The sequence below is a fragment of the Arachis ipaensis genome, chromosome B10 (genome assembly GCF_000816755.2).
Source record: "Arachis ipaensis cultivar K30076 chromosome B10, Araip1.1, whole genome shotgun sequence".
Classification (NCBI taxonomy): domain Eukaryota; kingdom Viridiplantae; phylum Streptophyta; class Magnoliopsida; order Fabales; family Fabaceae; genus Arachis; species Arachis ipaensis.
This window is the reverse complement of record NC_029794.2, coordinates 9,591,930-9,608,940: the sequence shown is the minus strand read 5'-3', so window position 1 is coordinate 9,608,940 and position 17,011 is coordinate 9,591,930. Positions and strand designations below refer to the sequence as shown.

Sequence of the window (17,011 nt, the reverse complement as noted above, 5' to 3'; positions counted from 1 at the left end):
GTTTATTAAAACTATTTTAATATTAAAAATAATTTTATCAAACAACAATTTTTTTTGTAATGTGTTTATTGAAAATCATGTTTATTTTAATTTATCAAACACAATTGACAATTGCTATAAAACATTATATTTAAGAAATTAGTCTTAATAAACTAATTGTTTTTTTCACTTTTTTTTTTGGTAAAAATTAAAATTTGGGACCTAAGTCCAAAAGAAAATTACAAAATGGGAATAAGTTGGGATAAAGTTCTCTGTCTACAATTATCATTTAGGATTAATCTAAGATTATAAGGAGGATTATCAATAAATTGATATCGTAATTGATTTTTCGCTATTTTAGATTAGGCTAATTGTAATCAGTTTAAATTAGTCGAGCCATCAGCTCAGTCATCTGCAAGTAAGCTTTTTCATAACAGATTAGTAGTTGACTTGGGCGGTTAAGAAACACCAGGAGCAACTAAAAATTTCAGGCTAATTGTTTGCGCAGGAAAAAAAAAATAGGCCCATTGACATTTGCCAACAAGTCCAAATGAAAAACAAAAAAGTTGTGACCTTCCTTGATTTGGCGCCAAAACCCGCGACGATTGCAGCAGTGTGAGAGTGATGGAGGTGCAGTTGCAGAGCGATCCATGGGAGTGGGAGAAGCCAATGGCCACTTATCTGCTCCGCTACCACTCCGACCAGCTCCGATCCATCGCTTCCTCTCCCGATCCCAATCTTCACTATCCTCTCTTCATTGAGTAACTCTTCTGTTTCATCAATTTCACTTTTTACTTTCTACAACGCATATTTAAAACTGAAACAAACCTCTTTACTCTTTCTTTAGCTTCGCAGAGTTGATGGAGGAACATCCTCACCTTGCGCGTCTCATATTCTCCCAACCCACCCCTTACTTGCAAGCCTTCGACAATGCTGCTCTCTTGTCTCATGTTCGTTTTCTTTCTTTTTTATCTTTTCATATTTTTATTCATTTGGAGGAGAAAGCTGCAATTCACTTCGATTTGTGTTGCGAGTCGTGCAGAGAATTGTGGTGAGAGATTTAGAGCAAGAGAAGAATGTTGTTGAGAAAAATTTCATTCATGTTCGAATTAACATCAGTGGTTCTCCCCTTGAATGCTCTGGTTTGTTAGCATTAAACCTATTTGTTGTAATTCCCCTTACTTAAGGAATAAGGACACTTTATATTTTGACATTTTTTGGATGATGGAATTAGAGACGTTTCCGACCATAGGGCGTGTTCGAGTGCAGCATCGCGGAATTCTTCTCACTGTGAAAGGGACTGTAATCAGGTCTGGAGCAATCAAGATGCATGAAGGAGAGAGGAAGTATATGTGCAACCAATGCAAGAAGAGGTCAGCACTTTTTTTCTTTTTTCAATCCATGTTTTTCGTTAAATTATATGTCCTAAGAATAAGATTAGGGATTATCTCAGGATTATCACGTATTCACGTGTGATAGTAGATGTTAAGATGAAGTTTAGTAAATGATCGTTAGCTTTGCTGCATTTTGTTCATCACATTAAGCAATATGTTAATTGGATTAACAAAGCATTCGTACAGCTTCACAGTTTATCCTGAGGTTGAAGCTCGAAACTCCATATCATTACCTTCAATTTGCCCCATGCAGGTATCTTCTACATCTGAGATTAAATATTTCATTTCACCACAGATGGACCATGTATTAAAATGTAACATTAGAAATGTGTTCGCTTGCACTGCTGTGTTAAGTTTCTTTCTCTAAGTTGGGGAGTGCAGCATATTAAACCTGCAAATTTTCCCAGGAAGCTTAAAAATTGATTTTGGAAACTCCATCCCGCAGTACTATGTCTTTGTTCTTCTGTAGATCCGATGATAGCATATCTTTCATTTGGTTATTTTAATTGTTCCTAATGGCAGAAATTGAAGCCCTGTGGAGGCACAAAATTTCAGTATGTAGAAAATACTGTAGTATGCCATGATTATCAGGAGATAAAAATCCAAGAAAGTACACAGGTGCTAGGTGTTGGGGCCATTCCTCGTTCAATTCTTGTCATCTTGCATGATGATCTGGTTGATGTTGTTAAAGCTGGAGGTATTTACATCAGCTTTGATTCTTTTTCTCTTCAATATGATTGCATGCATGCACATGGTATTTTAACAACTGTTTTCTTCCTAGACTAAGAAGTATGTAAGAAAGCTGGTTAAAATAACTTAATGTATTATGTCTCTACCTAGATTGAATATTCTGGACATACATTCTTCTATTTTTAGTTAAAATAAAAGGTAACCTTTTTTTCCCCTTAACAATTGATGATCTCTCACAAGCTAAAGCTAGAGTGCTGGAACATAAATGCAATTTTTTTTTTTTTTGGCTGGTTGAGGACTTCAATTCTCTTGTACTTGCAGATGATGTGATTGTCACTGGTCTCTTGACTGCAAAATGGTCTCCAGAGTTGAAAGATGTGCGCTGTGACCTTGATCCTGTATTAATAGCCAACAGTGTAAGGTGAAGAAGTTCTCTTTCTTTGCCTTTAAAACCTTGTTAAGCAAAAAGAACTTACTAGCATTTGTCATTCTTCTTGTTTCTTTTCATGGAAAAATGTATAAATATTTATTTATGCATCTCCTAAACTCTCTCCCTTACTCATAATTTATGGGCAGTCTGGTGATACTTGTGGTTGTGATGCAAACCTTATCTCCTAACTCGGCTAGTCATTCATTTCTCATGTTCTTTTAACTGGTACTGTTTTCTTATGAAATTCCTCCTCAAGAAGATGAGTTTTTCTCAACCTGCCGTTGAATGATGATAATTAATGCTAACTACAGTTCATATAATAGAGTAATCATTTTGGTTGATTGTGTTTTGGCACAGTAGTTTCTGTGTCAGCGCCCCTTTGGTAGCTGGTCTGAGGATAGATCCGTGCCACCCATATTCTTCAGGACTTAATTGTAGATTTTTCTGGCTTCACCATCTTCCACCTTCAAAATGCTTTCTTTCCTTTGGCCGTGTCTTCATTTGCAAAATTTGGTCTATCATGAATGTTCCTTAATGATTTAATTATTCCTAGGAACTGATTTGCCACTGCTTGTCTGCTTCCCTTTTCTGTCCTATTGCAAACCACATAATAGGTTGTCAGTCAGAGAGTATAATTCACATATTATACGTATAAAATCCTATGTGGAGCACACATTGAATGATTTCATTAAATTAAGTTATACTATAAATTGAAGTCAGTTACTCTCAGTTTAATGGAAGCAGAGCATTCTCCTTGTTTCAGGAGGACCAATCAATTGAAGTCAGAAATGGACATTTCTGATGACTTAGTTACAAAATTCAAGCAGTTCTGGGACCATTTCAAAGATGCACCCTTAAAAGGTGGTATCCAAGAACACGTTTCGTCATTTAATTTCATATTTTCTTAACTTCTTGGATGTTTCAAAATGATCCAGGGAGGAATGCTATTCTTCGAGGAATTTGCCCACAAGTATTTGGCCTGTTTACTGTCAAGCTGGCCGGTAAACACATATTTATGGTGATGGCTATTTATATATTGCTATTTTTCTCAAGGATTTGTTGTTGCTTTGACATATTTTATATTTTCCATTTTGATAAACAAATGACGTCTATCTATGATGGATTCTGACTTTTAAATTCCAAAATCCCAAATACTTTTGTGCATGTTGGAAAGAAAGTTTATGCAACAGACTTAAATATGATACAGAGAAAGACAAGGTAGAAGGGGTTAAATTTATGAAAAATTTTAAATCAAAACAATTTTTTTTGCAAACCATAAATAAGTACTTAGATTAGATGCAATAAGACTCAGTTGATCTAGGCATGTGGAAATGAGGATCTTATAGATGATAACATGATCTCTATAGGTCCCATTTAGTTTCTTTCAAGAGAGGAACCTCATAAAGATCGTAGATGGAAATACTTGAATTTGCAAAGATTTTATATAAAGAAATTAGTCCTGGACTGGAGTTAGATGGGCAGCAAAAGTGTGATATGGAGGCTCTCATTCATTTTGTTTCTATATTCATGTCAGTAAACTAAAATACTACTATCAAGATATCAGTTATGATCTTTCTCATTTCATGTCTGTTGTCTTTCAATCAGTTGCATTAACACTTATAGGAGGTGTTCAACATGTTGACGCTTCTGGAACAAGGGTAAGAGGGGAATCCCACTTACTCTTGGTTGGTGATCCCGGTATGAAATCTATTGCTAATGTGATTTATATGAGCAATGCTACTATTGTTATTACTTGTTTCAAGTTTGTAGCATAGATGGTTTTTTTATTGCTTCATGAATACTACAACAACCCGTGAAAGTGACTTCAATTAGACAAAGAAAGGGGAGTTCTACCAATTAAGTTCTTTGTTGTGCTTCAGTTATGCCACTACTTGTTTAATGATGTTCAACCAAGAAAAGGAAATTTGAAAAGTGATCACATAATAGTCGGACTTATACTAGAAATTTCTATATGCTGTTAACTTTAGTGCAGTTTTCTTAATTATATATCTGAACTGTTTGTTAACTGTTCTGTCAATTCTTATCATCGACTTAACGAGATGACAAAATAAAGTTGGTCCTCGTTTTCTCTAACTTGCCTCTTTATGTTTGATATAGGCACTGGAAAGTCTCAGTTTCTGAAATTTGCAGCGAAATTGAGCAATAGATCTGTTATTACCACTGGGCTGGGAAGCACAAGTGCTGGATTGACGGTTACTGCAGTCAAGGATGGAGGCAAATTTCCATACATCAATTTTTACTGATAAATAGCCCACATTATTAACTCATCTAAATGTAGACATGCATGAATCTGTGTATCTTGTAATTGGTTTAGCTAAGTGCATGGCCAATTTATGGAATTTTTAGGTGAGTGGATGTTGGAAGCTGGAGCCCTTGTTTTAGCAGATGGAGGATTGTGCTGCATAGATGAATTCGATAGGTAAGCACTTTATGAAGGATACAAGAATGCATATAGTCACAGTAAGAGGGTTAACAAGATTTACATCACATTTGTTCTACTCTTCATCATCATACCAAATTTGTCACTTCAAGTTGGTCAGGGTAGTTCTCAGTGGATGCATTTATGAGAAGTTTAGATTTATGGAAATTCCAGCAGAGTTGTTTATGATACTTAGCATTGTTTATATAAACTTCCTTTTTCCCAGCATGAGGGAACATGACAGGGCAACAATACATGAAGCCATGGAGCAGCAAACAATAAGTGTAGCCAAGGTAGAGTGGAATATTTGAATATTACGCAAAACCTGAATGAACTTTGCTTTTCTCAATACAGACGTGTATCTTGTGGTCAAAAGCATCGCTTACATACTCTCATGCTTTGTCCAGGCTGGTCTTGTAACAACACTCAGCACTAGAACAACGGTATTTGGTGCCACAAATCCTAAAGGGCAATATGACCCCGATCAACGTATCACTTCAGTCAATATATATTTGTGTAATACTATTCTAAATTGACGTTTAAAAATTGTTCGGTATTACTGATGTACAATTTCTAGTCCACGAAAATTTTTCCTCTAGCTGCTAGCTTAGAAATTTCTGAACTATCAATGTAGTAATTATAGCAACCTCGTTTGCCGCTAAATTCTGAATTTACAGTTGCTTCAGTTTATTACTTGTCCAACTTAACACAAGGTAGCTCTGTCTGTCAATACAACACTCTCTGGTCCTTTACTTAGCAGGTTTGATATTGTCCTTGTGCTCTTGGATACAAAGAATCCTGAATGGGATGCAGTAGTTTCATCTCATATTCTTTCTGAGGTAAACTATAACCATGTGCATTAAAAAGCTTCCTGTGGGTACAGATATAACACTTTTATGAAAACTAATATTCAGGCAGAACCTGATAGAGCCAACAACGATGAAGATCTAGCAAAAGTCTGGCCACTTTCTACACTCAAGAGGTGAAATATGCAGCTGACGACCATGGATAACATGCATAAAAAGGAAAAAGAAGTTTGAATGCTATCTTGCATTGGTTTCTCTACATCCCAACTTAATTTCTTGCTTCCTTTTTTTCCCTCTTGCTATCCTAATTAAAAATAGGATAAAGCATTTCTTTCTCATTTAAAATAGTGAAGTTAGTTGTATACCAAATCAGTCTCAATTGAATTCTTTTTGTCCCATAGAACGTTTTCAAATTAGATAGAGCTTTTAAGTTTCTGAATTTCTTAATTTTTATGTAGTTGGCTCGGTAAGAGACTCTTGGTTATTTCTAATCTTGCAGGTACTTACACTATGTGAAAGAAACTTTCAAGCCAGTACTTACAAGAGAGGCCGAAAGAGTCATATCTAGCTATTATCAACTTCAAAGGAAGTCTGCAACTCATAATGCAGGTTTCAGATAAATATGTCCCTTTCTAAATCAAGTTTAATACTCATCAATTTATGTCGTTAAATTAAGTTGCAAATTTGCAATGTAGCCAGGACCACCGTCCGGATGCTGGAAAGTTTAATACGCCTAGCTCAAGGTATGTAACTGGAACTATGGTGAATTTACCCATTTAACTTCCTTAACCTCTTATGTGCTTTTGATCTTTAATGACAGCTCATGCAAGGCTGATGTTCAGAAATGAAGTGACCCGATTAGATGCCATCACAGCAATTTTATGCGTAGAGTCCTCAATGACTACCTCAGCTATAGTGGATTGCATTGGGAATGCCCTGCACTCCAATTTTACTGAAAACCCTGATCAGGAATGTATCCTTGCTAGGTATCTCTCCTTGCATTATGTAGCTGTATATAAATTGTACAATCAAACTTGTCTTCATCATGAACCTATGCTCCACTAGAAAACCATTTTTTCCAGAAAATCCATTGGTAGCATGGTATATTCTTTATCTAGACATTTTTCTCGACGGCATTTTGATTTGCTTTCAACAAGAACTTCTTAACTACGTGCAAAACAGATGCTAAGCAAGAAAGACTGATCCTGGAAAAGTTGGGATCAATAGATGACTTCTCTGATATGAACAGAATGGGAGACTGAAGGACAAGGGAGGATAACAAAATTGAAGTCCTGTATATTGAATCATTAAAGTGATTATTTTTAGTTAGCTCTGCTATTAGTTGGCACAGGATAACAAAATTGAAGTCTTGTAGATTAATCACGAAAGTGATTACTTTTAGTTAGCTATGTTATTTAGTTGGCATAAGGAAGGGGACAAAACATTTTATTTCTCTTACTAGACAATTAGATAGATGCCTTTCCTATCTTTGTCTTTTCTATAGTCTTTATTTACTATGTACTTTCGGTCTGTTCAGAGGGGCACTCAATTTGAATGATGATTTTGTTGTATTAGCCTGAATATAAATGTTTGTAGGTTTGCAACTCTTATTTGGCAATTAAAGCGAGTGTTAAGGTGAATTTCTTTTCAAATTTTTACTTTCATTTAATAAATCTCAGAAGCCCTACGCTTACTTTGCTTAATGAAACTAAATTGACTCAGTTTAATTTCATTTAATATATATTCATTGAACTAACACTTCCAAACCATAACTAAAATTTGACATGTAAATTAGATAGGTAGGACAGCTAACAGTCAAATGCCACTGTTGAGTCCTTTTGCTTCAAAATGGCTTGAAGAATAACGGTTAAACTCAACCTTGTGACCTTACATTCATATCCATCTTTGCAGACAATAAATGAATCTCGCAGAATATCAAGATTTCAAGCTTCACTTACTAGTCTCGTCTTCTGAATTCTAATTCTGATGTGGAAATGCATAATGACTAATGAGGTATTTCTTGCAGCTCTCTCAAACACGTTTATTTACCTAGTAGTACTCATTTCTATTCGACTGGATAAAGTATAGTAATAAATATAAGATTGAGTATTGTTGTTATCGAGAGTTAATACCTCCTAGTTCTTCCTTTCACATTCCTCAAGTGCATCACAATTGAGTATCTGAGTCTTCTGCAATGTCTCAGATACTCATACAACAGCAGCAGCAGATTACACATTTCAAAGCTCATCATAACCTCATTTATTGATGAGTAATTATTGGATAACATTATTTGCAAGTATTGTATAATAATTCAATCTGTCACACTACAGTACAGGATAAGAATGATGCTGCACCGAAACCAGAGCTTCACCTATCACAGGGCCACTAATTCATAATTAACACTAGTAATCAACTTAAAAATGATATTAGTGTACTCCATCATGGTACATCCTTGAATGTACGACATGACTTGTTCAATGCAATTATATTTTGTCAATTTACAGTATCCTAAGTGGGAAGAAATAATAACATATAGTCTTAATGTTTATTAAAATGCCATGAATAAAGTAAGCTTGAAAATAGCACCACATTATAGATAACACTGACAAAAGAAAGAATAAATCACAAATAGGAACACCGTCAAACCAGGCTAAACCTCCATCAATGAAGATCATATCGATTTCAAATCTTGAATGTAGGTTTCCATAAAACCCTTTATCAGAATTTCAATTATTGTTTGTAAACTAAATGTGACCCTGCTAAAACTAAGAAGACAAATAAAGCTGAAGGCAGAAAATTGAAAAATTGTGTTTAGCTCAATTGTCCTTTACATGAAGGACCTTTTCTTTCGTTTTCTTTTGGCCGGGAAGAAGAAAGGCCAATTGAAACTGGGAAAAACTGATATTTACTTACACTGAAATGGGAATCAATACAGTCCCAAAAATTTCCACCAGAAAGCGCCAACACCTCCCCAGATGATAGCATTGATAACAAACATAACGAACCCCATTTTGAATATATCAGGAAGGTCGATATAACCAGCTGCCAAAGAAGGAAAATCACAACAATTTCAGCCAAGAAATTCCAGATTAGAAATATTATGCACGGTATGAAGAACGGGGATAGAATAAAGTTGCTAAACAAACACAAGCTAAATAATTGAATAGCCGGAAAGACAAAAGAGAAAAGAAAAAGACGGACAAACCTCCGAAGTATACAGCAGCCTGACCACTACTATAGTGTGTTATTGCACCAAAAAGATTTGTGTTGTAACCTAAAGCGAGCGCAGCCAGAACACCAGGAACACCAGCTGCCCTATGCATAGCAAGAAATGCAGAGTATAAAGCCCCCACGTGTCCTGTCTGACTTGCGAAAAGGTAGTGGATTAAGAAATAAGCTGCCTGAAGAACAGCTAGTGAAGCTGGCCAGCTCAAAGAGAATGACCGAAGCGAGTTGGCTACACAATCAGACATCCAGGTTACGATACCAAGGTTTGTCAACTGGCCTGCCATGCCCACAAGAATGGCAAACCAAGCCAAGGTATCCCAAGCCGATTTCTCATTCAAGCAGTCATTCCAGTCAAGAACTCCTAATACAAGTAGTATTGATAACCCAATCATCGCAGCTACAGCACTTGCTATGCCGAGACTGTCTCTGCAAGAACCCAAAAAATAATGATGATTCTGAATTCAATTCAATGATAGTTTATACAATCCAAAAATGTCAACAAACCAATAAATCATTCAAGAAAAAATTCATGTATATTTATAGTATGAGTATACCAAGCATACCCAAAGATCCACAAAGAGACGGCAAGAAGCATCGTAGAAACCATAATCCATTCATTTTTTGTGACAGGGCCCATAGTTTCGAGTTTCTTTGCAGCCAGGGCAGGAGCTTCCGGTGTGTCTTTAATTTCAGGGGGATAGAGCTTGTATAAAACCAACGGTGTAACAAGAAGACAAACAAGTGCAGGTAAGCTAGCTGCCTTGAACCAAGTAACCCAAGGGCTAGAAACAATGACCCCAAGCTCCTCTGCTAATTTGATACACAGCAGATTTTGAGCTGCAGCAGTTAGGAAAAGAGCACTAGAGTTACCAGCAGACTGTCACAGGTCACAAAGGCAATGCACAAGTCACTTCATTATCTCATGATCGCAATTTGCAAATAAGAAACAAAATACAGAAGAGTAGAATTCAGCTACATCAAAATAGATTATGATCATTACTATGACACATTTGTAATACCCAGATATAGTTGCAACAGCTTTCATAAAACAATACTTATACTAAAACCAAAACATAGCCAATAAAATTAAAAGAAAATAGTAATTTATACAAATCATTGAAACATACAGCAATTAAGCAATATTTAAGATAGATTTTCAGTTCTTTCACAAAAGCCAAGCTGAAAAAGAACCTAAATTCTATGTTGCACAAATACAAATACAATGCAAGTATCACACAGTCCAGTGTGATACTAAATATAAGACATTTTATGAAAACTCACAAATTTAAGAATTTTAGGATAGCAGTATTTGATGCAGATGCTCATATGCTAGTGAACATGTAGCATTTGTGCATCATAGCTAAAAACCTTATGAAATCTCTGCCTGAAATGGTTAGAAGTTTTATAGCGATAATTCTCATATAATACTGTCCAGACATTCCGTTAACCAAAATCCATTAATTATTCTAGCCATGATTACAAATCTGTGAATACTATTAACACCAAACCGACCTGAAACTGGTTCTGAACGAGATAAGCACCAAGCCTCTTAGCAGTAGGATTGCCAGGTTCACTGCCAGCGGAGAGTGACAGTGACTTGATGATCGGCAAGAACACACCACCAGCTCTTGCGGTGGTGCTCGGCATTGCCGGAGCAATAAGCACTTCACTGAATGTCAAACCGTAAGACAAACCCAAAGTGCTCTTCCCCATCCACTTCACAAAGTAAGTTGCAATTCTATCTCCCAAACCAGTTTTCACAAATCCACGGGCAAAGAAGAATGAAATCACAATCAACCAAATCACTTCGTTGGTGAAGGCACTGAAGGCTGCACCAAAGGTTAAAGTTTTGGTTACCACAGCAGTTGTAAGGCCCAGAAAAGCCCAGGCTCCAACGGGCAACGGGCTCAGGACAAGGCCCGCGATGGTTGAGAGGAAAATTGAGAGCAATTGCCATGCCTCTGGAGTAACTTCCACTGGCTTGGGAACTAAGAAACGAACAATGAGGCCTATACATACGGAGATTACGAAAGGAATGGGCTTTGCACCCTGCAGTGGCGGTGGCGGTGGTGACGGAGAATTTGAGGAAGATGAAGAAGCATGAAGTGGATTGTAATGGGGTCTTGAAGAAGTGTTAAATTTTGAAGCTTTGGAGGGAAAGGAGAAAACTTGAGAAATGAGGGGTGATTTGGGAGATGGGTTTGAGCGTGGTTGTGGATTCAGTGGAAGTGAGAGTTGGGATCTGTTTGTCATGATGGGTCGAGAACGGTGGTGAAGGGAGAAGCGTGAAGATGAGAGTGAGAAAGAGGTTGAGGTGGAGAGCGAGTGCAGCGCAAAGCTCTCCATTGCTAACAGCAACAACGGAAACGAGTGATTCTCAGAAGGAGAGAGTAAGAACCAGCAAGCAAGAAGGCGAGAAACAAGCAGATTGGGGAATTGGAGAGAGCCTTTTGTTTTTTGAAGTTTTATGACTTATATAATAAAGTTTTTTTGTGATTTAATTCGGTAATTCCAAAGTGGGGTGTGGCCATTGTTGTGGCAGAGGAATGGGATCTTTTAATCTTTTGATGTGAGGAGGGAAATCATAGGAAGTTTCTTAACATCTTCTGTTTGTTGGGTTTTACACAAAATATGCAATACTCTTATTTCAACATTTAGGTACCCTCATGACGAGGATTATGTTAAAATCTAAGAGCTAAAAGAAATATCATTTTGGATCTCATAAAGTGAAAGAGAAGGTAAAAATTTCATTAATTTTATATAGAATTAATAGTTAAAAATTATTAAATAATTTAATAAATTGATTAAATTATTATCTAATAACTCTTAATCTTAGCTATTAACTTCGGGTAAAATTAACTATATCATAATAGGAGGTTCTCTTATAAATAGAGAAGAAAACTATGATGTAGATTCCCTAACTATTATTGGTGGCTTACATGATGCATTTACAAAGTTACATTACTATCATATAGTAACATTTTTTTGGGCACGTACGCAGGCTCCATTTTTCTCATGGTTTGGGATTTTGCTTGCTTTAGTTGAAATTTTTCTCTTGCCAAAATTTTGTGACTCATGTTCCATTTGTTAGATGTCAGTTTCTGCTATTTCAGACAACAGGATGAAAAGACTTTCATTTTTCCTCTATTATCCTCATGTTATAAATATTAAAAATTCCAAACTAACAAAATTTCTTGACATATGTGACTAATTTTCTTATGTTGTTCTTTTTGGTTACCATGTATTTGAAGAAAGAATGAGAAAGTGATGTGAAAAAGAAGAAATTACAATATTGATCTGCGTAAAAATTTATATTTTATAAACAAAAATTACAAATTTTAATGAAAAATTATATTTTGCTTTTATTTAAGAGCAACAGGAGAAGGGGATGACAATACACAATTTTGAGTTTAAATGAAATATAGGAGATTTAATTACTAAATTATGAGTTTAATAGTTCTTCTAACAAAAAACTTTTTATTTTAATAATTTGAGTTAAGTTTTAAAGTGGTATCTAAAGTTATATTTGAAATTTAAAGTGGTCTCTAAAATTAATATTTACTTAATTTTGTCTTTAAAATTATACGCGAGGATTTATAGTAGTTTTTCGGACAGTTTTCGTTCATCACTGATCATCGAAAAATTAAGGTGGATTGATTTCTGTCATATTAACACGCGAACAGTTATTAATGTGGCAAATAAAATTTTTTTGTTTGAGGGAGTTAGAACATTGTGTGTAATAAATTGATTAGCAATATGCAAAATTATACAAAATTTTTTTTTTTTGAATGAACAAGCTCAACACAACAAGTGGAGCGATGAGAATAAATAAATAGGAGAACACCAGTTAAAGGCATAAACTATTCAGTACTACATGATACCCCTTGTCATCTTCGGCATTGCCATCAACAACAAAAGGGATCCACACCTAACCACTCCTTAAAGTTCATGAACGACTGGTGGATAATATCTTCAACCCCTTTTCCTTTATTCTGAAAGATCCTCCTGTTCCGTTCAAGCCAGATATTCCATATTATAGCACAGAAAGATACCATCCACCTTTTGCGTTCCTGCTTACTAGTTGATAACTCAGTCCAGCTCTGAAAGTGTTCTTTTAGTGTCCCTGGGCATGACCATTGCCTCCCAGCAAACGTTAGCCATGCACACCAAACCTGCCAAGCAAACTCACAAGCAAGAAACAAGTGGTGACCAAATTCAACACCTTTATTACACAAAACACAGACCACATCTTCTTGGTTAACCACTCCCAACCTACTCAGTCGCTCCTTTGTATTGACCCTTCCAGTCAAGACGAACCAGATAAACAATTCAACTCTTGGTGGGACTAGACCCTTCCATATTGTCCTAGTAAAGCTGAAACTCGCTATATCCTCTGGAAGCAACTCCACCTGCAATTCCTGCACAAAGGAGTTAGTCGAATATACACCATGTTTATCAAACTTCCACACCACTCTATCCTCTCTCTCATATACAAGATTAACCAGTCTTAATGTTTCATGCATCTGGTTCAGAAGGTCCAGCTCCCATTGGAACAGCTCTCGCCTCCATTGGAAGTTCCATCTCCACTCTAACCCGTCCCAAAATCCACAATCCCCTATGACGGATCCTCTTTGGTTTGAAACTGAGAAGAGCCTCGGAAACATATCTTTCAGGAGCCCACCACGCAGCCAGATATCCTCCCAGAATCGAGTTCTTCTCCCATCACCAATCTCCATAGACAGTCCATTAATCATCTTCTGTCTTACTTGTTGATCCTTGAACTGTATATGGCAGATATCCTTCCATGCCCCCCCCCCCGAGTGGGTAATGCCTGGGATGACAGCATCACCCTAGGGTTCAGATTGTAGCAAGAGCATACCACCTTCTTCCATAAAGGGCAATCCTCCTTCGAAAATCGCCACCACCACTTAAATAGAAGGGCCGTGTTACGCACCATGGCATCCCCTACACCTAATCCGCCTAACTTTTTGGGGGCCTGCACCACCTCCCACCTGACCATGGCCATACCAATCCTACCATCCTCCTTGCTCCATAGAAACCTTCTCTGTAGAGAAATCAGTTTCTCTGCAACAGTCTTTGGCATCTTATACAAACTCAAATAATAGACAGGCAGACTGTTTAAAACAGATTTAATAAGCACCAGTTTACCAGCTTTATTGAGAACCTTGGATTTCCAGATGCTCAGCTTCTCCTCCATTTTTTCTATAATGGGTTTCCAAGTCTTCACCAACCTCGGGTTTGCTCCTAGTTGGATGCCCAAGTATTTTACCGGAAGAGATGCTGCCTTACAGCCCAGTACTCGACACATACGCTGTACCCACTGAGCGTCACAGTTAATAGGAATCAAGCTAGACTTATCAAAATTAATACTCAGTCCTGACATAAGCTCAAAGCAGCGAAGCATCCTCCTGTAATTCTTTATGGTCTCTTCCTCTGGGGGGCAAAACAGAACAGTATCATCCGCAAACTGAAGATGTGATAACTCAACATGGTCTCTCCCCACCAGCAACGGCGAGATTCGCTCATTTCTCACCGCCTCACCAAACATCCTATGTAGAACATCAACCACCAGTACAAACAGAAACGGAGATAGCGGATCCCCTTGTCGCAAACCTCTTTCCATCTTAAAAGGCTTAGATGGCGATCCGTTTATCAGCACTGACATAGAAGTAGTACATACACACTCCATAACCCAACTCCGCCATCTCTGTCCAAAACCCATCTTCTGCAGCACCAGGTCAACGAAGCTCCACTTGACTCTATCATATGCTTTCTGGAAATCTAACTTTATGATTACCGCTTCCTTCTTCCTCGCTTTTATCCATTGAACAGTTTCGCAAGCGATCAGTGCCCCATCATGAATCTTACGTCCCTTAACAAAGGCGCTCTGAGTCTCCCCTACTAGTCGTGGCATGATTGCTCGCATCCTCCTAACCAGTATTTTCGAAATGACTTTATACACACAACCTACCATACTGATTGGTCTCAAGTCTTTGATCTCCTTTGCACCAGTGAACTTAGGGGCCAATGCTACCCAAGTGAGATTCGCGTCCGCTAGTAGCTTGGATGTAAGGAAAAAATTCATCACCGCTGCCGTAAAATCAGATCCAATTTCAGCCCAACACTTCTTTATAAAGTTCATGTTGTACCCATCACTTCCCGGTGCCTTGCAAGATTCACAATCCCACACTGCTTCTTTAATCTCTTCAGGATTCGGCATCACCTCCAGAGCCAGAGCATCATCTTCACCAATTCTTTCTACTAGTCCATCCCTGAACCCCACCAAAGGAGACTCTTCCTGATGATACAAACTCTTGTAGAAGTCTCTAATCGCAATCTTAATCCGAGCTTGATTCCTTACCAATCTTCCATTAATGAGCAGCACATCAATCCTGTTGTTTCTCCTTCTTGCAGAAGCTAAATTATGGAAGTACCTCGTATTCTTGTCAATGTCCTTCGCATGTCTAGATCGCGACATCTGCTTCCAATGTAGTTCCTTCCGTACATACCATTTCTCACAGGAAGTCACCAGCGCCTTTCTTCTAGCCTCCATTGTTCCATCATAAACACCATCTCCCACCTTGTCATCAATCTTCTTGATCTCTTCCTCAAACTTCATGATTTTCTTGTCCATCTCCCCAAAGTTATCTTTATGCCATCTTCCCAGAGGAACTGTCAGAGCCTTCAACTTATCAGTAAATTGTGCCTCACCAAGCCCTCTCCATTCCTCCTTAATCATTCTTAGGAAACCTTCATGGGTAAACCACGAATCAAGACTTCTGAAAGGCCTCGGCCCGTCACTCCGCCTCCTATCTTCCACTATAATAGGACAATGATCAGACAAACCCCTAGGACCACCTCGCATTCGAGTCTCTGGAAATTTTTCAAGCCATTCCAGGCTAACCAGAACCCTATCAATACGGCTGCACGATCGACCTCTGAACCATGTAAACTTGCGATCAGTAATCGGCAAGTCCACCACACCCATGTCATGTATCCAATTCTTAAAGTCTTCGGCTGATAAGGGTAATGTATCGGTCCCCCTTCTTTCTTCCACCTGTACAATCTCATTAAAGTCCCCCATGAAACAACAGGGAACCTGACATAACCCAGCTATGTAGCTCAACTCCTCCCAAACAACAAGCTTCTCATCTCTAGTATGCGCACCATAGACCAAAATAAAAGCACAATTAAAACTATACTTCACCATCTCCCCTTTAACACACAACCATCTCTCTCCTTTATGGCTATTCCTTATTTTAAAAAATTCTCCATCCCATATTAATAACAACCCACCAGATGCACCATCAGATTCAACAAATTCCCACTCCGCGCAACTATTCCCCCAAATATTTTTTATATCAAATTTAGTCACTAACTGTCTTTTAGTCTCTACCAGGCCTAACATGTTTAATCTAAAAATTCTTTTCAGGTCCTTTATCATCCTGAGCTTACCATCCCCCCTCAACTCCCTAACATTCCAAGAGCCAAAAATCATTTCAAAAACTTATTGCACACCTTTTTATGAGCTTTTGGTCTGCTTCGCCTCGCTTTAGCCCGTTGTTTCGCCAGCTTTTTTTTCAGAGCAATTTCTTCATTCTGCTGCTGTAGGATCGCCATAATGTCATCTTCTTCGTCATAGAACACAGCTCCGGATTCCTTTGCTAAGTCCCAAGTTCTTTTGTTTTCTAACATCTGTTCCTCCAATGTTAATCCCTCATTGTCGCTGGCTTCATCGACGTTGACCTGAGCTACATCCTCCAAGCCACCGTTGTCCACGTCATAATCAACTTTCTTGTTAGGCTCCGGTAAGATTCTGACATCAACTGATCTTATACCAGGCCCATTCTCACCAACCTATGCATCTTCTTCACCGTTCCAATTATTATCATCACCGTATTCAGCATTTTCTTCCGCGCCCATAGCTACTGGACTGCCATCAGGCCCTATTCCATGGAATACCAATCTGCCTTCTCCCACCTCCACCTTCTGCTTATTCGGTCGCAGCACGTTATGCCCACCA

General features: G+C 37.8%; 3 protein-coding genes across 7 annotated transcripts; 1 reads left to right on the top strand and 2 right to left on the bottom strand.

Moving 5' to 3' along the window:
- LOC107624538 (probable DNA helicase MCM9) lies at nucleotides 333–8,553 on the top strand. 5 transcript variants are annotated; one of them, XR_002356706.1, is made up of 21 exons: nucleotides 336–740; nucleotides 827–929; nucleotides 1,022–1,121; nucleotides 1,214–1,352; nucleotides 1,560–1,626; nucleotides 1,896–2,070; nucleotides 2,385–2,484; nucleotides 3,257–3,354; nucleotides 3,429–3,494; nucleotides 4,099–4,191; nucleotides 4,612–4,728; nucleotides 4,861–4,933; nucleotides 5,160–5,226; nucleotides 5,341–5,422; nucleotides 5,651–5,772; nucleotides 5,848–5,915; nucleotides 6,239–6,348; nucleotides 6,435–6,482; nucleotides 6,560–6,725; nucleotides 6,922–7,374; nucleotides 7,651–8,553. XR_002356706.1 is itself a non-coding variant. In XM_016327037.2 (20 exons), the coding sequence occupies exons 1-20, from the start codon at nucleotides 604–606 to the stop codon at nucleotides 6,999–7,001; spliced, it is 1,998 nt and encodes a 665-aa protein (XP_016182523.1). In that variant the 5' UTR covers nucleotides 345–603; the 3' UTR covers nucleotides 7,002–7,379. The 5 variants fall into 5 exon arrangements, 3 of the variants coding, with proteins under 3 accessions (XP_020970571.1, XP_020970572.1, XP_016182523.1); XR_002356705.1 differs by having other exon boundaries at nucleotides 345–740; nucleotides 6,560–6,712; XM_016327037.2 differs by lacking the exon at nucleotides 7,651–8,553 and having other exon boundaries at nucleotides 345–740; nucleotides 6,560–6,712; nucleotides 6,922–7,379.
- Nucleotides 8,339–11,577, bottom strand: LOC107623523 (dicarboxylate transporter 2.1, chloroplastic). Its single transcript, XM_016325840.2, has 4 exons — nucleotides 10,480–11,577; nucleotides 9,531–9,844; nucleotides 8,945–9,393; nucleotides 8,339–8,781 (listed from the first exon to the last, which is right to left on the bottom strand). Exons 1-4 carry the CDS (start codon nucleotides 11,311–11,313, stop codon nucleotides 8,666–8,668), a joined length of 1,713 nt encoding a protein of 570 aa, XP_016181326.1. The 5' UTR covers nucleotides 11,314–11,577; the 3' UTR covers nucleotides 8,339–8,665.
- LOC107620087 lies at nucleotides 12,873–13,703 on the bottom strand. The gene has a single exon (XM_016322306.1). The coding sequence runs from the start codon at nucleotides 13,701–13,703 to the stop codon at nucleotides 12,873–12,875; it is 831 nt and encodes a 276-aa protein (XP_016177792.1).

Bases quoted from the DNA above. Each gene is read 5' to 3' on its own strand.
- LOC107624538 (XM_016327037.2), top strand. From the start codon at position 604: ATGGAGGTGCAGTTGCAGAGCGATCCATGGGAGTGGGAGAAGCCAATG. The intron at 741-826 runs GTAACTCTTCTG...CTCTTTCTTTAG, and splicing joins CACTATCCTCTCTTCATTGA to CTTCGCAGAGTTGATGGAGG. The intron at 4,192-4,611 runs GTATGAAATCTA...TGTTTGATATAG, and splicing joins ACTCTTGGTTGGTGATCCCG to GCACTGGAAAGTCTCAGTTT.
- LOC107623523 (XM_016325840.2), bottom strand. From the start codon at position 11,313: ATGGAGAGCTTTGCGCTGCACTCGCTCTCCACCTCAACCTCTTTCTCA. The intron at 9,845-10,479 runs GTCGGTTTGGTG...GACCTGTGACAG, and splicing joins TCGTTCAGAACCAGTTTCAG to TCTGCTGGTAACTCTAGTGC. The intron at 9,394-9,530 runs GTATGCTTGGTA...GGGTTCTTGCAG, and splicing joins GTCTCTTTGTGGATCTTTGG to AGACAGTCTCGGCATAGCAA.
- LOC107620087 (XM_016322306.1), bottom strand. From the start codon at position 13,703: ATGGAGATTGGTGATGGGAGAAGAACTCGATTCTGGGAGGATATCTGG.